At 40.2% G+C, this 21,550-nt stretch overlaps 2 protein-coding genes across 6 annotated transcripts in view; one reads left to right on the forward strand and one right to left on the reverse strand.

The window, feature by feature from the left end:
* On the reverse strand, positions 612-15,016 carry RWDD4 (RWD domain containing 4). 3 transcript variants are annotated; one of them, XM_013984029.2, is made up of 8 exons: positions 14,725-15,016; positions 11,703-11,783; positions 8,371-8,480; positions 8,136-8,283; positions 6,836-6,953; positions 3,769-3,818; positions 3,630-3,632; positions 612-2,690 (listed from the first exon to the last, which is right to left on the reverse strand). In XM_013984029.2, exons 1-8 carry the CDS (start codon positions 14,746-14,748, stop codon positions 2,658-2,660), a joined length of 567 nt encoding a protein of 188 aa, XP_013839483.1. In that variant the 5' UTR covers positions 14,749-15,016; the 3' UTR covers positions 612-2,657. The 3 variants fall into 3 exon arrangements, with proteins under 3 accessions (XP_013839483.1, XP_020930778.1, XP_020930777.1); XM_021075119.1 differs by having other exon boundaries at positions 8,371-8,476; positions 14,725-15,000; XM_021075118.1 differs by having other exon boundaries at positions 3,630-3,818; positions 14,725-15,006.
* Positions 15,112-21,550, forward strand: part of TRAPPC11 (trafficking protein particle complex 11) — a 51,131-nt gene continuing 44,692 nt past the window's right edge. Inside the window, exons 1-3 of one of the 3 annotated variants that reach the window (XM_003133337.5) lie at positions 15,112-15,352; positions 18,202-18,426; positions 20,803-20,972. In XM_003133337.5, coding sequence (XP_003133385.2) covers positions 18,223-18,426; positions 20,803-20,972 — 374 coding nt within the window. In that variant the 5' untranslated portion in view covers positions 15,112-15,352; positions 18,202-18,222. Of the gene's footprint in view, positions 15,353-16,005; positions 16,336-18,201; positions 18,427-20,802; positions 20,973-21,550 lie in introns of those variants that run through there. The other 2 variants (XM_021074797.1, XM_021074796.1) reach the window with 2 other exon arrangements.

Here is a 21,550-nt window from a genome sequence, read left to right on the forward strand (position 1 = left end):
AGAACAATTCCTCAGGGCTCCCACGGGGGACAGGTCTCAGCCTCAAGCATCCTGTGCTTGTCCAGACCCTGGATGGATGGTTCCAGAACTTCATCTCCTATCCTCTGGGTCCCCAGGAGCTGAGAAAAACGAAAGCTGTCCTTAACCTCAAGATTCCAACTTTCATTTACTTTTTTAGGCTCTGAGTATTTCTCACCCTCTCCATCAGCTTATTTATTTATTTACTTTTTAGGGCTACAAGTGCAGCATATGGAAGTTCCCAGGCTAGGGGTCAAATCAGAGCTACAGCTGTTGGCCTATGCCACAGCCACAGCAATGCCAGATCCGAGCTGCATCTGTGACCTACACCACAGCTCACGGCAACACTGGACCCTTAACCCACTAAGCAAGGCCAGGGATAGAACCTGCAATTTCATGGATCCTAGTTGGGTTCCTTATCGCTGAGCCACAACGGGAACTCCCTCATCAGCTCATTTAAAAAGTTTTTTTTTTTTAGTCCAACATTTTGAACAGTTTCTAGCAGGATGGTACATCGTGCACCCTAAGTCCATGCAAAGCTATAAAACCAACAATTCTCTCTCAAGTGATGCCAAACAAAACATGTAGAAAAATCACTGTGTGTAATTCAGATTTTATTGCTTATTATGTCATTCCATACAATTTTAAGTAAACAGACTTTGAGAAAATATACTGGGAGTATTAAACAGATGATGGCAATATTGATGGGAACGTTCAAGTGTTTTACATCAGGTAGTATAAGAGGCACCACTGCCACCATCACCCCCCAAATTTTGTACATTTCATATAAAAAGAGTAAAAATAGTTCATTGGCATTTAACTAGCATTATTCTTTGTAATCTATGAACCACGATACACCTGAACAATTGCAGAATCTTCAGAGCAAAGCATTTTCCTCCACTGGCAGATCTAGTGGTTTCAGTTCCGTTAAAAATCAGGCAAACAAATCAACATAACAAAAACACACACAACCCCCAAACCAAAGCTGGCATATTCCAGGGGTCCTGAATTTTGACCTACCATTAATTCAAGAAATAAAATGGGATTCAGCATTTAAAAATGAGACTGAAGTTCTTCACCGTAATTATACTTACTTTATAATTCAAACGATTTAACTGAAGCCAATGTTAACCTAGCAAAAACCCAGGATACAACTCAAACTTCCTTTTGCTAAGGAAACCTCTTAGTTAAATATTCTTTAAAAACTCAGACCCAGGCTGCACAGGTATAATTTGAAGAACCAACAACTGACCCTTCCAGACACCACAACAGTAGTTCTAAGGGTTTTTGAAGCTGGGAGCACATACAGAATCACCATAAACCACACATACACATCAATAACTTCCTGATAACACTACACTAACAGTTTCCTCTATGAATGACTTAAAAAATAATTAAGCATGTACTATAGCTTCAGCATTTAAAAGACTTCTATGTCCATTTGGGCTGAGACATATATTTGTTTTTGTTTTTTTGCTTTTTTTGGGCCACACACATGGCATATGGAGGTTCCCAGGCTAGGGATCTAACCAGAGCTGTAGCCGCCGGCCTAAACCACAGCCACAGCAATGCTAGATCCTAGCCAAGTCTTCGACCTACACCACAGCTCATGGCAACGCCAGATCCTTAACCCACTGAGCAAGGCCAGGGATCAAACCCAAAACCTCATGGTTCCTAGTCAGATTCGTTTCCACGCACCACAGTGGGAACTCCTGAGACATATATTTGGATACTCGAAAACAAACGTGGCTTGAAATATGATTTTCTATTAAAACGTTTAGAAGAACTGTTACCAAACAACTAAAAATATACAATGACAGATAAATAGGAATTTATTAAAACCACTGTCTCTAGTAACATAAAAAATTAAATATTAAGGCATCTTTTATCCCCACCTTGGTATATGTAGCAAAGAGAAATGTTTTAAATAGGAAACAGCACTTCTGTTCAAATGCTTTCTAATGTATTTGGCAGATTTGGGTTTTTTTCTTTCTCCTCTTCCACATACCATGAAAGCTCTGTGATCAAACGTCATGACCCAAACCAAGAGAAATGGATAAACAAATACTCATTTATTAAAAAGCAGTTCACCCTTGAAAAATAAAAAGGAACTACAAATAGTATGTATAAAGTTCAAATTCTAGTATTTAAATTTCTCTGAAGCAATTTATGCTTCAGTCATTAAGAGAAAGAACAGATGAGGACTTAAAAGACGAGAAGCCTACTGACATGGATCACATGCTGGACTCACTGCTCACTCAGAATTCCCTCCATCGAGATGAGCACTGAAAAGGGCTTCATATTCCTTTAAAAAAACCACATCCACTAGAATCAGATTATATAAATTAGCACATTATTTATAATTGCTCATATGTGTCCATTTACAAAGCCCAACTGGCTTCCAGAGCATACTAAACAGTAGTAATGTTCACCTTTTATTAAGGCAAGTTTGTGAAAATAATTTAACACAACCAGATCTCTTCATGAACGTTCAGCTTAAAACATTTCTTTTTACATAAGAAACATACAAAAAAATTGTTTTATAAAAAGTCACCTCAATTCCAGAAAAGAGTAATGAAAGATTCTGAACCCCGTTTATTTTTTAAGGGATGCGCTTCCCTCGTCTCAAATTCCAAGAACTATTCATCATCTTTAGAGCCAGTTTTGCTTAACTATAAAAAAAGAGGAGAGAAATGTTCAATGAGTTTAAGCTGTCATAGTAGGTGAGTTCCTGATTTCCACTTAATAGCAAAAGCAAACATTTACAGTTAATAGAACAAAAGGCAACAAGGTTCAAGTAACCTGCACCACCTACGGCTTTCACCATATGCAACTACCTCCCAACTTCAGGCTCAGCTACTTTGAACAGGATTCTTTGAAAACATAACCTCACTGTGTGACGTCTCACACGGGGAATGAATGCACTGCGTTAAAGATCAGTTGATGAGTAATGCAAGAAAAACACGGAGAGAAATCGGCAAAAAATTCCAAGTGGAAAGTAAGCAATTTTAAACAACAAAAATAGAAAATCTTTCTTGACAATGGTGGGAAACTACATTTTAGGGTTTGCCCTAAAAAATACTAAACTTCGGAGTTCCCGTCGTGGCGCAGTGGTTAACGAATCCGACTAGGAACCATGAGGTTGCGGGTTCGGTCCCTGCCCTTGCTCAGTGGGTTAACAGATCCGGCGTTGCCGTGAGCTGTGGTGTAGGTTGCAGACACGGCTCGGATCCTGCATTGCTGTGGCTCTGGCGTAGGCCGGTGGCTACAGCTCCGATTAGACCCCTAGCCTGGGAACCTCCATATGCCGCGGAAGCGGCCCAAAGAAATAGCAAAAAGACAAAAAAAAAAAAACAAAACAAAAAAAAAACAAAAAAAATACTAAACTTCTACTAAGAGATCAAAGCACTCCTTTTCATGACTTGGTTCTGAAAATTCCCTATTGTCAACAGTCATATTTAAGTTCATCCACTCTTAAGAGGTATTTCAACAGACATCTTTTACTGTATTAAAACTCATTTCTACAGTTTTCCATTGTTCAAAAAAAAGAAAACCTAAAACTGAGGGTGTTGGGAAGAGAAAAATGTAAAGGATATTTCAAAAATACTTACATGCTGAATGTGAAAAAGGAAACAGACATCCACGTAAAATCCAAAGGTTGACGGGGAGAAAATAGAAGATACAAATTTTGTTATTAGAAGGCAATGATTGTAACAATTTTTTGAAGACTGGATTATAAATATTATATACCTTCACCACATCAACCCAGTTCCATCCTCGAGGAAGTTCTCCTTTGTGATCTAGAGGATAAAAACAGTAACTTTATTTCTAAGACCAATCAATGACATTTAAATTTCAGGAAGATTTCATATACTATTCTCTACAACAAATGGGTTAAAGATTTAAATCACTTATTATTCCAACTTATTATTAAGTTGGAAAAGTAGTTTACCATCATTGTGAACCGCAAGCACTGTTCTCCTGGGGATACTTGCAAAGTATTTCAGGTGTACCTCTTTTCACATTTACCCTGTTTTCATTCAAGACAAAACCTGATAGTGAGGATAAAATATGGAGGTGAGCTGGTAATGCCTGGAAAAAGAGCTAATCAGTGTCTTAGTTTTATGCTTTTGCACAATTTCACTGCTTATGGAAATAAGAAGTTGTGTCAGTTTGCTGTTTCCAGGGTTAGCGTTCACACAAAGAAGCAGGCTGGAGACAAGAGGCCTTCGCAACAAATGTCTGCCTTCAAACCTAACAGGAGGCCAGACAACTTATTATTAACTGCTTTGCTCCAATAAAATATCCATTATTTAATCCGACTTTCTTTAATCAGGGCTTTAATCTGTTGTGAGTGCTTCAAAGAAAGCTCAATCTTTTTATTTATTTATTTTGGCTTTTTTAGGGCATATGGAGGTTCCCAGCTAGGGGTCAAATTGGAGCTGTAACAATTTACAGTTTATGAAGTAATTCCACTCTTTTAATAGAATATTGAAATTTGAAGAACAGTTTACTAAATGCAATCTAAAAATTTTTCAATTTAAAATTGTTTGATTTTTTCTCTTTGCTTGATGTATCTATATGTCTCATTTTATGAAATCCTGAAAATTTACATTCAAATCAGGTACACTTTTTATTTATTTATTTATTTATTTTTTTTATCTTTTCTAGGGTCATATCCCCGGTATATGGAAGATATGGAAGTTCCCAGGCTAGGGGTTGTATCAGAGCTGCAGCTGCCCGCCTTCACCACAGTCACAACAATGTGGGATCTGAGCCTTGTTTGTGACCTACACCCCAGCTCATGGCAACACAGGATCCTTAACCTACTGAGTGAGGCCAGGGATTGAACCCTTGTCCTCACAGATACTAGTCGTGTTCATTACTGCTGAGTCATGATGGGAACTCCAGGTACACTAATTTTATAGTAAGAGAAACAAAAATTAACCCTGTGATTCTTACAGGAGAAAAGCAGGATCACTGGAACTCAGTTTTAGGTGCTAATGGTTCTTTCCCCTTCATGCCAGTTAGAATCTTATCTCACTGGTTACTGGTTATAAGGGGCATGGGGACAGATCAGCAATGCTGGTAACTAAAACTTACCCATAGTGCCATGATTGTCCCATTAAAGCTTTATTTGGAATGCAAGTCTCAAGTCATAAGCTCCTATACCAAAATTACAGGATGATAAGGTGGCTATCATCAAGGAAAGGGAGGTAGGGAGATACTAATCAAAGGGACTGACCACAGGTCACTATGGATGAAAATAAGAGGTAACGAACTAACATAAATGCTAAACATCCAAAAAGAAAAGAACCAAAATTCTAAAAAACACAGACTGTAATGGCTACAATTTACTGCTTCTGTTGTTTATCCTTGGATGCTGTCAGTAGACTTAATGGATTCTCAGATTTTAAGTTTTTTTTATTTTAATTTTTTGCCTTTTTTTTTTTTTCTTCTATGGGCCACACTAGCTGCATATTGAGGTTCCAGGATAGGGGTCTAATAGGAGCTATAGCTGCCAGCCTACACCACAGCCACAGCAACATGGGATCTGAGCCAAGTCTGCGACCTACACCAGAGCTCACAGCAATGCCAGATGGTTGACCCACTGAGCGAGTCCAGGGATTGAACCTACAACCTCATGGTTCCTAGTCAGATCCGTTTCCGCTGCGCCATGATGGGAACTCCGGATTCTCAGATTTTTTATTTCATAAACCATCACAATTTAAAAAATGTATTCTGAGGGCCAACACAGGTTGCTCTCTTTTTATCCCACCACAAATACCATTAAACAAAACATAAACAACCAAAAAACTACCATCACTTTATAAAAGAAAGGGCATTATTTTAAATCTTTTCACCAAAGTAAAAGGGTCAGTTCTTCTAATAAAGGGCAGCTTGTACCCTTATACCAATAACACACACACACAGACCTAGGTACACACATGTATATGTACATAAATGCATAAATGCACATATGATAATATTTTCCTTAAGAGGGAAAAAAGTCAGATTAATGTCAATTTGCAAAGTTTTAGATTAAATTAAAAAAAGGGATCAAGGGAGTTCCTGACATGACGCAGTGGTTAACGAATCTGACTAGGAACCATGAGGTTGTGGGTTCGATCCCTGGCCTTGCTCAGTGGGTTAAGGATCTGGCGTTGCCGTGAGCTGTGGTGTAGGTCTCAGACACGGCTCCGATCCTGAGTTGCTGTGGCTCTGGCGTAGGCCGGTGGCTACAGCTCCGATTAGACCCCTCGCCTGGGAACCTCCATATGCCACAGGAGTGGCTCAAGAAAAGGCAAAAAGACAAAAAAAAAAAAAAAAAAATCAAATATGTATTCTTAAATCTCACTGATGTAAGAATAAAGTCAACTATAGACAAAAGCATTAAATTATTTATTGTGTGAAGATCTAATGGTATACCAGGCTTCACCTCAAATTAGAAGTGTATTTCAAAAAAACTTCAATATACTTATCTGTCATAAAGGTAAACAATTTGGACATGTCTGAGAAGGTACCAGTGGAACACACATTTGTTCACTACTCTAATGTCCCACAGTCTCAAGACTCATTCATAGTTACTCTGCCACTCGGTTAACTTCTTCTCAAATGTTTATCTCTTGTGGTAAAAGGAGTAATAAATATTTTCAGTATACGTCTGTGACCTAAAATAGTCGCTGATCCAAATGTTCCAAGAATAGACCATAGAGAACTAATCTTCTCAATCTAAATAACTGCTATTAAGCATCCATGTCACATCAAAAAGAAACATGGTTACATACGTTATAAAAGAAAAAAAAGTAACACAAACCTGTTTTATCTGCTAGCTTACGTTTCTGGGCTTTTGAAAGTTGTTCTTTTTTGTCTTTTTTCTTACTGGATGGGGCTGTGTTTGGAGCTTCAGTTGAGATGATATTGCTTATGGATGTCTAGGAAAAAAAGAAATAATTCTTGGACTCAAGCCTTAAAACTTACTAAATTATACTACATATGGCTACAACCTGCAATAAGTTAACAATTTTTAAGTGTGTGAAGTAGCAGAATCCTTTATTATTATATTCATTTATTAGATCAGGTGACTTTAGCCCATTATTGGTTTCACTCTCCTCAAAGTTCACATTAAGGGATATGATATTAGTTACACTGCTAGAACCAGGTCCCTGAGGAAGAAGGTCTGATGTCAGCATTATGCTTAAGCTCTGAAGTGCCAAGGTAATTTTATAATTCAGTTCATTTGCTAGTATTTGAAAGTTTAAATATGTCTTTAGAAAAACCATCTGTGCCTACACCAGAGATCGAGCTGCCACTCGCCACTGCTTCTCCAGCTGCCTCTCAGCATCTGCCTGGACTCTGCTGGAAAGGTGGATGCCAGGACTATTCATGATCTTTGGTTCATAGACAAAACTCAACTGATACTGACGACTGAAAGTCTGTCAGTGCACAATGTAGTGCAAAGGGGTCCAACACACACCTACTTAAGGTCATAAAGGATGATTATTTCCTAAAATAATTCTAGAAATATAACCATTTTCTTTTCCTATTTAACAGAGGCTCCTTAAGCTGCAACATCTTCAAATTGAATTGTGGCAGGCTTACTTACAATTAAATAAGCCTCAAGGAGAAAGTATGTAATTTCATATGTATTTCAGCACTACATAGGAATGCTCTGAGCTTTGTGAAGATATTAAATAAATTTGAAAAAACAGGAATTCTCTGGTGGCCTAGTGGCTAAATATCCAGCATTGTCATTGCTGTAGCTCAGGTCACTGCTGAGGTGCAGCTTTGATCCAAATCCCTAGCCCAGGAATTTCCAGATGTTGCAGGCCTGGCCAAAAAAAAAAAAATTTAGTTTTACATATCTTTGTTTTGGTGGGCACATGAAGCATTCTAATCTTATGCAAAGGGTAAAGTCTAGAGAATATAATTCCATTTTTAAAGATAAACACACACTAAGAAATCTAAAATTCATGGTCTTAACTCGGACGTAACTCTCTTTTTAAACCTAACACAGTCTCCTTCCAATTAAAAAAAATAATAACTAGTAAAAATGAATTACTAGCAGAGTTAAACCCGAATAAACAAAGTGTGGCAAAAACAAATGCCTGGCTCACAGCAGAATGAATGGGATGGTGATTCTCCATGAACTGCTCCTTATTGTCCTTGGCGTATTCGAACAACGTGTACGTCATGGCAGTCCCGAGATTAACTTCCACTGCCTCCTGTAACTTGGCTAAGATGCTCTGCTTTACAGCTGATGATCTAGAAAAGCACGAGAAATATACTGCTAAGAGAAAAGTAAAAGAGAGAGTGACCAGAAAACCCTAATGAAAACAAAACAATACTTACATGGTGTTGTTAAAAAAGGCGTTCATAGATATGATTGGAGGGGTCTGGGGATAGGTTTCTGTCCAGGAAATCTCTATTAAAAAGGCTTTCGGATCACCGTTTTCACCTATCTGAAAAAAAGGGAACTCTTAGACTTGTAAAAAGAAATACAGAGACAATATTAAATTATGATCTTTATTTTTTAAATGATTATTTTTTCCATTATAGCTGGTTTATAGTGTTCTGTCAATTTTCTACTGTACAGCAAAGTGACTCAGTCATCCATGCATATATACATTCCTTTTTTCACTTTATCATGTTCCATCATAAGTGACTAGACATAGTTCCCAGTGCTATACGCAGGATCTCATTGCTTATCCATTCCAAAGGCAATAGTTTGCATCTATTAACCCCAGATTCCCAGTCCATCCCACTCCCTCCCCCTCCCCCTCGGCAACCACAAGTCTGTTCTCCAATCATCATCTTTAAAATGATGAATTCCGGAGTTCCCGCGGTGGCGCAGTGGTTAACGAATCCGACTAGGAACCATGAGGTTGCGGGTTCGGTCCCTGCCCTTGCTCAGTGGGTTGACGATCCGGCGTTGCCGTGAGCTGTGGTGTAGGTTGCAGACGCGGCTTGGATCGCTTGGATCCCGCGTTGCTATGGCTCTGGCGTAGGCCGGTGGCTGCAGCTCCGATCGGACCCCTAGCCTGGGAAAATCCATATGCCGTGGGAGCAGCCCAAGAAATACCAAAAAGACGAAAAACAAACAAACAAACAAACAAAAAAATGGGCAAAGGATCTAAACAAATACTTCTCCAAAAGAGGACATATTAAGTAGCCAAAAACAAAAAATAAAAATAAATAAATAAAATGAAATGATGAATTCCTTCCAATGCTTGTGGTCAGATTAGAAGTGTACTATTTTGAGAAGTTCAGGGGTATGGGATAAGACCCACGAGACAGTGAGAGCAGTATAAATGGAGGCTGACCCTCAATTCATTCCTACTCTGTTTTAACAGCTTTAGCTGATGTCCATGGCCTGTCTCTCTGGCCAGCCTCCAGCTTTTTCCAGCACCAAGACTACGTCCATTATTTTTTGTTTCATCAAAGCTTTCTGAGGACAAATATAAGACATCAACTAACCCACTGAGCCATGAAGGGAACTCCCTGGACAGCGACTTTTGGGTAAGTTTTTTTCTTTTTCTTTATTCTTTTGTTGAGGTATAACTAACATACATTATATTAGTTTTGGGTAGACAATATAATGATTCAATATTTGTATATATTGCAAAATGATCACCACAGTAAGTCTAGTTAACATTGATCACCACACAGTTACAGTTTTTTTCCCCTTGTGATGAGAACTTTTAAGGTCTACTCTCTTGGCAACTGTCAAATACATAACAGGCCATTATTAACTAAGTCACCATGATGTACATTATATCCCCGGGACTTATTTATTTTATAATTCAAATTTCCTATCTTTTGACTCCTTATTTGACCTGAATTATTTAAAGATGCCTTTTTTTTTTTTTGCTTTCTCCAGCTTTTTTATACTTAATATTACAGAAAAACTGCTTTCTCCAGCTTTTTTATACTTAATATTATAGAAAAACTGGAATAGACCAATGAACACTCACTGATATGTATCTTCTTCACCACATACCTTTTAGTCCACCTACCTTCTCTTTCTTCCGCTTTACTACCGGATCAACAAACCTTCCCCAATGTATGGGATTTTCTCCCTTTGGTTTTTTGTTGAACCATATGAAAGTAAACTGCAGACATCATGAAGGGTCTTAAATATTTATGAGTAAACTATCCTACGGGTCACAGCAGTGTCCATCAGATAGGACACACATGTCCTGCAGCAGCCTGGAAGCTGTGCTCCATGAGTACCTGCTGGTGTCAACACAGACATTCAGCAAAGTGTAGAGGGCTCTCCCACTTGCTGGGGGAGAGTGGCCTTGGCTGGGGAAGTCTGGGGAGGAGGCTGTATTCAAATAGAAGGGCCTAGGGCTTAACTTCACAGTTAACTTTGGCCATTAAAAGTCTCTTTGTCATTACATAAGTGGAATGGTGTAAGAATTCTGGAGCTTGAAAAGGAATTGAGAAGCGCTGAGCAGAGAGGGGAGTTTCTAAAGGAAATAACTATAAAGGATTTACTTCCTGTGAAGTCAATAACAATCGTGCATAAGGACCATTTCTCAATTTATTTTATTTATTTTTTCTTCTTTGGTCACCCTGTGGCATAGGGAGTTCCTCGGGGCCAGGGATCAGATCCAAGCTGCAGTTGAGACCTATACTGCAGCTGCGGTAATGCCGGATCCTTTAACCCACTGTGCTGGGCTGGTGATCAAATCTGCACCCTGGCACTCCAGAGACGCCTCCGATCCCACTGTGTCACAGTGGGAACCCCTCAATTTATCTTAAATGGTGACAATGTTAATAACTGTTAAGTCTCTCATAAATCTACAAAATACTTTCCTCAACCACCCACGATTACTTAAAATCGTTTGGATGAATGGGCTGTTATTTATTTACTAAATAAAATACTGGTTCTGCTTCTTGTTGAAAAAGAGTTATAAGCTACCTTTATTTTAAAGAAAAATCAACATTTCACATATGTAAAAAAATATTCACATATATTGATAACATAGAACATCAACTTTTCTTGACTAAATTATAGGGTAATAAAAAGAATGCTAGACTCGGAACAGAGACCTGGATTTTAATCCTAATATTTATCAGTATCAGCTGTGGGAGCTTAGGAAGTTAGGACTGAGAGAAGTTACCTTTAAGATTGGAAGGTAAAACCACATAATTTCCAATGTTTCTTCCATTTCTAACATTTTATAATTCTGTCGCAATAAAAATATGTTTATCTTAGTTTTTAAAAGTTTCTGAATTAAGTTTTCAAAGGTTAAAAATAATGGCTGTCATGGCGATGAGTTTTCATTTAAATGTTTCAGCAAATCCAAAGACATAATAAATGCACACCACCAAATTAAAAAAACAAACTAGGGAGTTCCTGTTGTGGCGAAGTGGAAACAAAACTGACTAGTATCCATGAGGATGCAGGTAAGATCCCTGGCTTCGTTCAATGGGTTAAGGATCCGGCATTAGCATAAGCCATGGTTTAGGTTGCAGACACGGCTCGGATCCTGAGTTGCTGTGGCTGGCAGCTGCAGCTCTGATTCAGCCCCTAGCCTGGGAACTTCCATATGCCAGGTGTGGCCCTAAAAAGCAAAATATATAAATAAACCAATAGAACTAAACTAGCATTTTAAAAAGCAACTTTAGTCTTTCCCAACAAAGCAGTAAAAGCTCCTGCTCATGCCAGGTCTTACCCTATATTGAAATGAAACTGGACTTAATTCCCGGAAACTTTCATCTCCTTCATAAATGGAACGCAATGCCTCCAGTTCCATCTGAAAGAAAGGAATCAAGTGAGCGTGGTTTAGTCATATAAATGGATTAGAAACAAAGAGTCTGTTGTTTCTGATTCGAGCCCACTCAAACCACATATAACCTGACTAACTTACATGGCCTTCAATGTTTCTAACACTTGTGCATATACTAACACGTCACAATGATAATCTTGACTTGATCACCATGTGCCAAGCACCGTGAAGCATTTTACAGGGGATTACCTTGCTTAATTCTTAAATCACTCCTGTGAAGAAGATCTTATTATTTTCTCCTTCCTACCATGGAGGAAAGTAAGATTCAGTTTAAAGCAACTCCAGAGCCTGTGCCCTTTTGCTCTGTCTGGGGCAGAAAGAGTATTAATATTAAGCTTGCAGAGAAATATGAAACTCAGTAGTTCCCCATTATTTACGTATATTATTTACATTTGTAATGCCTACTACAGAATGATACAAAACTTGAAAAAAGACTTAGAGACAATAAAAAGAACTTTTCAAAATGGTAGTTAGAAAAGAGCTGACAAGTTTCTATCTAAGATGGGAAAAAAGACTACAAGAGAAAATATGTAACCAGCAATCCTTGACTGGAAGTATTTCTCAGAACACTGTGGGCTTACAAATGAGGAGACCCAATCACTCTTGTGATTACTGACAAATACCTAAGAAAAGATAAAGAAGAAAGGCTGTACTTGGGTATGTATTTTAGTTTCCAAAAACATGCATGTCTTTAGTTAGTTGTACGAACTAAAGATGGTGACTGTGAACTACATGGACAACATTTTAGGACAGATCATTCAAGAAGGAGTTTGTAAGGCCCCAGGAGAGTAAGGAGTGGCGCCTAAGCCTTGGCAAGTATATGAAAGACAAGGAATGTGTACACAGTCCTTCTCAGGGAGGGTGACCGGGTTGGGACATTAGGGAAATACACAAAACAGTCTACCTGGATTTCAGCCAGGCCTCATAGGTTTCTCTCGCTACCTTCACAGAAACAAAACAAAACAAAACAAAATACACACACACACACATATAAATTCAAACTGGATTCAAGAATAACTGAGATGAGACAGGAACAAACAACCTTGCTCAAAATGCACTGCTGCTCCTTTAGTCCTTAATCCTTTCCCATATTTCAATTAAATGACTTGGACAGGAACATAAACTGAAGACTGGCCTATCAAACTTGTGGATGACTATTTGATGGGATAGTGAATCATGCTGATGGCAGAAGAATGCAAAAAGCCCTTGAGAAACAACCTAACAAGATGAAACTTTACAGGGTAAGTAGAAGAACTTGTCCTTAGATACCAAAACATACAAAGTGGAGGATAACAGACAAACCAGGAGTTCCTGGCGTGGCTCAGTGGTTAATGAATCCGACTAGGAACCATGAGGTTGCGGGTTCGATCCCTGGCCTTGCTCAGTGGGTTAAGGATCTGGTGTTGCCATGACCTGTGGTATAGGCCATAGACATGGATTGGATCCTGCATTGCTGTGGTTGTGGTGTAGGCCGGCGGCTACAGCTCCGATTAGACCCCTAGCCTGGGAACCTCCATATGGAGCGGCCCTAGAAAAGGCAAAAAGACAAAAAATAAAAAAATAAAAAATAATAAAAAAAAGACAAACCACTCTGCATAAAGCACTTTGAGGGTTCTAGTTGACAGTAAATCCATGTGTAGAAAACTGTGATGCCACAATTTAAAAACAGAACATAAATAAACTTATAACCTGTCCACAGACACACAATTCCAGAAGAGTGAAGGACTAAATAGAATGAATAAATGGAAAAAAGCTAAAGAACCAGTTAGTATAAGGAGGAGATCTGAAAAACCAGGCATAAAAATGAACTTTAAGTGTCTGAAAATCAGCCCTGTGGAAGAAGAATGGAACTTTATTGTTAAATGGAGGTCCCTGGTTCTCATACAGGAATTTTGACCCAGCAAATCTCAGGTAGAGTGTAGGTGTCTGTTTTTCCAACCATCATCAAGTGGTTCTAGGCAGTGGTCCATGGGCCAAACTTGGAGAAACATTACACTATATGCTCCCAGCTTCACAGTAAGAACTGCCCACGCCTTAGCTTCGAAACTCACCAAGCAAGAATGGTCTAGAAGGATTCAGATACCACAGCTTGTCAGGCTTCTTTAAAGGCAACTTCTGATCCAGAGATTCCAGGACATCTATCATGTCAAAGAGCTTTCAAGTTGTATATTCTAAATGCAGAGTGAACTACTTTGACTCTAGTCCTGATTCTTCCGCAAACTCACTCTGGTGCCTTGGGGCAATCACTTTATAGACCCTTCTCATCTACACACCTTATAAATTTAGAAGGTTCCCCTAGAGATGACCCCTTCAACTCGAATGTATGATTTAATGTCAAAGGGCATTTCAAAGAAAATACCTAAGTGTAAATAAACCACACAATTCCAGTATCACATGTAAGCTCAAAATAGACTTTGTATCCACTAGACAACCACCAGGTGGTTAAATTAAACGATTCCACCAAACAATATGGCCAGAAGACACTGGTGTCATCATTTTCCTGCACCAGAAACCTAACTCATTCAACTTTCTCTACCAGCCAACAGATTTTAAATTTTAAAGGTCATTAGATTCCAAAGATCCTAACTCAGAAAACACGCGCTAAACAACACGCGGGATTTAAGGCCAGCCAAGTGTACGGGATCGCGGACCAAGTACACTCGTCCTTGTTAGCAGGAGACCTGGGGGTACCAGGGTTTGCCAAGCAGAAAACTGCCGGGGGAGGAAAGACAGAGGCGACTCCTTAGCCATGAGGCGAGCCAGGCCTCTCCTCGCAGGACACCGGTAAACTTGAGGCACCCCAGCCAGACCCTCACTCCAGGGGCGAGGACAAGTGCCAGGCTGGGGCGCGGGGATCAGCCGGGGAACCGCGCTTGCGCGGGAAAGGGGCTTCCAGCCCGGGACTCACCTCCTGGTCTTCGTTGGCACTCATCGCACCGGTCACGGGGTGCCTCCCGGGCGGACTGAGTTCGCGACAACGAAGGGAAAGCGAGTGCAGCGGCCCCGAGGATGCAGCGTCCCCACTTCTACGCCCTCGGCTGCGGAGGCACACCCTTCACATTGAGTACGAGAGTCACGCGCGCCCTCGGCCCCTGAGCAACGCAAAGCAGTCTTCTGGGGGCTGTGGGAGGGGACCCGACAGCCTAGGCAGCTGGGGCGCCGGAGCGTGGGAGGAGGGGCTCCGAGCGGTAACGACAGAGGCCCCGCCTCCTCCTTATGGCTTTTCCTATTGGCTGGTTCTCTCCCCGCCCTCAACTCCTGCTCCTATAAAATATGAAGCGTCTTCTTACGCTTTGCGGAAAAGCGTAAAGTTCCGGGATGGCGATTGGTGTAGCGCACTGTCACTCAGGCTCAGAAAGTGCTTCCTGTGCCTGCGCAGGTGGGCCCTGGGACGTCTGAGGTGCTGGCTCTGGCTCTGGGGCGGTGGCGGTCTCAAGGTTTCTGGCGTCCTCTGACATCCTTGCCTTTTCCCCTTACTCCTCACCCGGCTGGCGGCGGCCCACCACTGCTGCAGCGGGCCCGGGCGTGCGGCCTGGGTGAGTCCGGGTCGGGAGATCAGCAGGGCCGGGCGAGACCGCCGAGGGAGGGAGCTAGAGTTTAACAGTGCTGGTTTGGGGGGCCTGCGAGTTCTTACAGCGTCTACGAGTGCATTTCTTTTTTAGTTTTTGAAGAAAAGATGCACCTGTTTCTGGGGCCTCCTGGGTTAAGGGGGAGGAAAGGAAAGGAGAAAGCGTCTGTCTTAAGGGCTGCAGCATTTCCTTTCCGCCTTTGCTCATTGGAACTACCTGGGCGGGGTTCTGCGACCCTGGGGACGGCATCGTTTCCTAAGTCAGACTGTTGCTTCACATCCTCAACATCAGCTTTTGTTTTACCATCCCTGCCCCAAACTGTCGTTCCTCTTTTAATCGTTTTATAGTCGGACTTCTTTGGATTCCCATCCTTATTGGCCTTGTGTCCTGCACTCTGAACCTCCGTTAATTAAAAAATAGTTAATGCATTTTTTTAACCTGCCACTTTGATTAGGTCACTTTTCTTTGCAATCTGTTATTCTTTCTATGAATGTTTCTTATTATTTTATGACCACGCCAGCTTCCGGGCGACTTCCTTCGCATTGCAAGATGTCCCATCCAGAGTGTTCACTTACTACTTGCGCACCTTCTTCCATGTCTTGGTTGCTTCACTGGTTTCTTCTAGGAGATCTGGAAATTTCTCCCATAGGCTGTCATCGAGATCCATACAGTTTTTGCACTCATCCTTTGCTGATAGTCTTCCCATTTTTTTGGCTGAAGAATTGGCGCAGCCACTTCAAATGACAAAGCTTTCTAAGGTAGAATGTGGCAAAAATCTCCGGTAAAATTTTCGTATGGCAAATTTGTACAGGTGCTGTATTTTAAAGCTTCACTATCCGGTGTAGTAGCCAGAAGCAGTATGTAGCTATTGAGCATTTGGAATAGGCTAGCCTGAAATGAGATGTGCTCTGAGTGTACACACCAGATTTCGAAGGCTTAGCATAAAAGAGGTAAAACATATTGCTATTAACTTTTATAGTAATGTTGAATTGATAATGTTTTTGGACATGTCGGTTAAGTAGAATATTATTAAAATTAATTTCTCCTGTTTCTCTTTAATATGACTGCTAGAAAGTTTAAAATTATGTGGTTTATATTACATTTCTCTTGGGCAAAATTGTGATTTTTAAATGCTTAAAAGTCATATCTGTTTCCCCTTATTTCCACTCCACGTTCAAAGACCATAGCTAATTCTCTTGAGCCCCTGAGATTATTAAAGGAAAGGGGCCTTTGGGACCCTGTCTAGACTCTCTGGTACCCAAATTGTGTTTTAACTATCTTTTTTATTTTCACTTCCCAAATTACCTCAAACTAGAATATTTCTTTTTCTGAACATGCAGTCCTTAGCCCTCAAAGCTTAATTCTGTCCTCAAAATATCTGTTTAAATAATTCTTAAACTTCTAACTACTGTGGACATTTGTTGTCCTGGTAAGCTTTCCAAACCTTTTATCTAATACTCATTCTCCCTTCAGTACTTAAATATGGAAAAGCCTATTAGCCTTTCCTAAATTAACTTTTCAGTTAAAAATACTGTTTTGGTGATCAGCTGGTGGCAGAAGTGCTTCTCACTTTTCACAGAAACTGTATTTGAGTCCTGTATGCTATACTGGTGGACATCACCCCCCCCTTTTTTTAATGATTTTTATTTTTTCCAATACAGCTGGTTTACAGTGTTCTGTCAATTTTCTACTGTACAACAAAGCAACTCAGTCACACATACATACATACATTCTTTTTCTCACATTGTCCTCCACCATAAGTGACCAGACATAGTTCCCAGTGCTATACAGCAGGATCTCATTGCTAATCCATTCCAGAGGCATTAGTTTGCATCTGTTAACCCCAGAATCCCAGTCCATCCAACTAACATCACCTTTTAAGTGAACCTTATGATAGTGGGACTTCCCTGTGGAATTATGTTGTTGGCCTATGGTTTTTGTTACTCTCATGGGCCTGGATGTGGTTTATAATGACAGAGTAGAAACATGTCCTTCTAGAGGTTTCCATTGATTATTAGTTTTTCCCCTTGTAGATTTCCCTTTAAATTGTACATTTGTATTAACTGTGGAGAAATGAAAAAACATAGTTATTTAAGTAATTAGCCTGTTATTTTATAATATCTGAGGAAATCAGAAATTAGACAGAGAAATTAGAGTTGTACTTATTATATATGTAAGTCAATAGTTATTTTTCTTTGTAACTGTAATAGGTAATTTGAGCACATTCCTGCTTTCTTGGTCTGCTCATCCCAAAGTTCTGTACAGTGCGTTTTGAGATGTTACTGAAAATACTGATTTGTCTTAAAGTTGATTAAAGGCTTTGTAATATGAAAGATTTTTTTTTTTAAATACCAATAGTCAATTTTAATAGGTCCAACTCAGGAATGAAAAATTTCACCTCTTTTATTTGTTCAGTAGTTTGCACATACGCAAAACCTTTTTGTAATGTTGTTAAAGTGGTGGAGGTTCATATGCTAGATGTGGATGTGAGCTTATAGGAAATTAGTTATTGGAGTTTCTATTGTGGCACAGTGGAAACGAACCCGTCTAGTATCTGTGAGGATGTGGGTTTGATCCCTGGCCTCGCTCATTGGATTAAGGATCTGGCATTGCCCTGAGCTGTGGTGTAGGGTGAAGATGTGGCTTGGATCCCCAGTCGCTCTGTCTGTGGTGTAGGCCTGCAGCAGTAGCTCTGATTCCACCCCTAGCCTGGGAACCTCCATGTGCTGTGAGTGCAGCCCTAAAAAGCAAAAAGGAAAAAAGAAAGAAAAAAAGAAAAGAAATTAGCTATTAATATGTTAACGTTTGCATTTCAGAATTTTTGTGACGCCTTGAACATGAGCCCTACACAGTGGGACTTCCCTGTGGAATTATGTTGTCGGCCTATGGCTTTCGTTACTCTCACGGGCCTGGATGTGGTTTATAATGCTGTCCATCGAGCCGTCTGGGATGCTTTCTGTGCCAATCGGAGGGCCGATCGAGTACCAATTTCTTTCAAGGTGCTCCCAGGTGACCACGAGTATCCCAAATGTAGACCCAAGGTAACAGCATTATGGTTGCACAGTGCCTCTCTTTCTCTCTCTCTTTCTTCCTCTTCCTCTCTCTCCTTTTCCCTTCTTTATGTAGGTACATCTTTTTTGTTCCTGTATCTGTGCAGGAAAATCCCTGAGTTTATCAGGGATATGGTTACAGTGGTGCATGAAGAAAGTGCTAGGCATTTTCACATATGTAATACAGGCCAGGTGTATCTAATAATCACTTTTTTTTAACCCCCCAGAGGAATAATTGCTTTATAATTATTATGATTTCTATCCTACAAGACTAGGTTTTCCTTTTTTTTTTTTTTTTTTTTTTTTGGTCTTTTTGCCATTTCTTGGGCTGCTCCCACAGCATATGGAGGTTCCCAGGCTAGGGGTCGAATTGGAGCTATAACTGCCAGCCTGTAGTGCCAGAGCTACAGCAACACGGGATCCAAGCTGCGTCTGTGACCTACACCACAGCTCATGGCAATGCCGGATCCTTAACCCACTGAGCAAGGCCAGGGATAGAACCCACAACCTCATGATTCCTCGTTGGATTCGTTAACCACTAAGCCATGATGGGAACTCCTAGGTTTTCCTTTTTTAAAAAAATTTGTTTGGAAAACCAAGTCTCCATGATTTTAACAAAGGCCGCTCTGAAGGGAAGGTCTCATTCACATGGCCGGTATCATTAGAGAATCCATAGTCTTTGCAGTTTGGTTCAGTTTCACACATATATTTTGCACACTTGCTCTGTGTTAGGTACCTGGAAGTGTGCAACAGGCTGGTGATAGAAATTTAAATAAGGAGTTCCTTTCGTGGCTTAGTGGGTAACACACCCCACTAGGATCCATTAGGATGTGGGTTCAATCCCTGGCCTTGCTCACTGGGTTAAGGATCTGGCACTGCCGTGGCTGTGGTGTAAGCCCGGCAGCTGTAGCTCCAATTTGACCCATAGCCTGGGAACTTTTATATTCCGGGTGTGGCCCTAAAAGCAAAAAAAAAGAAAGAAAGAAAGAAAGAAATTTAATTAAGACATAGTCTCCATCCTGGGTAAGGTCTGCATAAACTAAATGGAATAGGAAAGGTATTAAGTTCAAAACTGACTTTAGGGTGAACATCATAGTAGAGACTCTGATTTACTTGGAAAAATAATAATTATACTGATGATAGTTTTTATTAATACTAACAGCTTATTATGTACAGTGCTTTTTGTGTCAATTTACTTTTTTAAGAAAGTTATGTATATTGGTTAAGATTTATTGTAATCTTGCAAGGTGGGTCTGAAAGTCAGTTAATAAGACACATTGATCAGAATAAACTGCCCACTTTTTTTTTTTTTTTTTTTTTTTTACTTCTAGAGCAGTATTTCCCACCGACTGGTCTCTGGACCAAGTATATCACCATCACCTGGGGCGTTTATTAAATATGTCATTAGTGGCTGTCCTTGGTTAAACAGGGCGGGTAGGTCCTGTTGATTGGTCACCAGCTGATTCTTTTGCATGTGTGTTTGAGATTCACATACTGGAGACACAGTTTCATATACGCAGCCCTAGAAACCCTGAGCTTTCTCTGCAGTTGTGGGAGTCATGGCTCCCCTGACCTTTACACTTTTTTTTTTTTAATGTGGTGTTTGTCAAGAAAGGCCAGTGATGTAGCGTAGCTGACTCCCTTTCCTACTGGATTCATTCTCCTGAATTCTCATTTCACCATTCTCAGTTCTTCTGAGTCTGCAAGGTTTTTTTGTGCTGGGTTTCCTTCCCGTCCTGTCTTTCCTCTTGTGAAGAAAACCTTGGACCAGCGTCAGCTGCAGCAGTCTGAGTCAGTGCAGCGGCTTTGGGAGTTACTGAGACTGCACCTGGGCTCTGCGGGGCTAACACGTCTCTCAAGTCCCCTTTCCAAGATGCGGGCTTCAGGCTGACCCCGGGGGACTGTTGTTACCCTCCAGTATTTAAGAATTGCCCTTTTTTTCCTTTGCCCACAAGTGAGCTATAGGGCCATCGTGTTTCGTCCTTTGAATCAAATGAAGCCAAATTGGATTTAGAGAATATTTGAGCATCTTTTTACAAGAACAGAAACTGGGACTGTGAGGAATATAGGTAGATAGCAGGAAAGGGACTCTTTACTTCCAGGTATTTGAAAGCCTTGACATCATTAGACATGCTTTGGCTTTGGTCATTGTTTGAATGGAAATGGCAGCTCTAGGGTTGAGATTCTACCTCCAGTGCTTGCTAGCTCTTACCTTGATCTGTAATCCTGAACATCCACATCTTAAAAATGCAGTGTGTGTATATATTGAATGAGATAAATGCACATAAAATGCCCGAAACTCAGTACCAGGTGGTTTTTGCTGCTCTTGTAATCAAGTATCTCTTCTCCTTTGGCTCGTGTTTGCAGAGAACTTCGTATGAATGGTACATTCCCAAAGGGATTTTGAAGACAGGCTGGATGAATAAACATCTGAATTTGGTGCCAGCCCTAGTGGTTGTGTTTTATGAACTGGATTGGGATGAGCCCCAGTGGAAAGAGAAGCAGTCTGAGTGTGCGACCAGAGTGGAAATAGTCAGGTATGGTCCCATTTGTCAGGTTGACTGTGTGGAGTCACCCACATCTGAAGTTTACTGACTTTATTGCAGGCAGCTGACTGCTGTTAAAATCATAGTAGTCCTGGAGTTCCCTGGTGGCACAGCAGGTTAAGGGTCTGGTGTTGTCACTGCTGTGGCTTGTGTCACTCTGTGGCTTGGGTTTGACCCCTGGCCCAGGAACTTCAGCATGCTGGGGTGCAGCAAAAAAAAAAAAAGTCTGCATGACTGGTAGCATTACTGTTAACTTAAATAATGCTAAGCAATATGAAGAAATTGGAAGACAAATTGGTCTGAGTTTCCAAATGCTTTTTCTTGCTTTTATAGTGTTTTTTTTTTTCAAAGATACAGTGATTTGCTGTTTAGTATCATAAAACACTTTTTGCTTTATCATTTGTTTCATAGTAATTAAGAACTATTACTAAGTAATTATTAATTCATAATACTAATTCTTTTGGATGACTACTTTATAATGTATCACTATAAAGAAATAAGTTGTGTAACTTTTACAGTAAAGGATATGTTAAACTTTTAAAAAAACTTTTTACTAGAGTATAGTTGAT

Source organism: Sus scrofa, chromosome 15 (assembly GCF_000003025.6).
Source record: "Sus scrofa isolate TJ Tabasco breed Duroc chromosome 15, Sscrofa11.1, whole genome shotgun sequence".
NCBI lineage: Eukaryota > Metazoa > Chordata > Mammalia > Artiodactyla > Suidae > Sus > Sus scrofa.

Excerpts from the sequence above, each read along its gene's own strand:
- RWDD4 (XM_021075118.1), bottom strand. The coding sequence starts at position 14,748 with ATGAGTGCCAACGAAGACCAGGAG. Across the intron at positions 11,784-14,724 it reads GTGCCAACGAAGACCAGGAG|ATGGAACTGGAGGCATTGCG; the intron begins GTGAGTCCCGGG and ends CCTTTCTTTCAG. Across the intron at positions 8,481-11,702 it reads CAGTTTCATTTCAATATAGG|ATAGGTGAAAACGGTGATCC; the intron begins GTAAGACCTGGC and ends CCTTTTTTTCAG.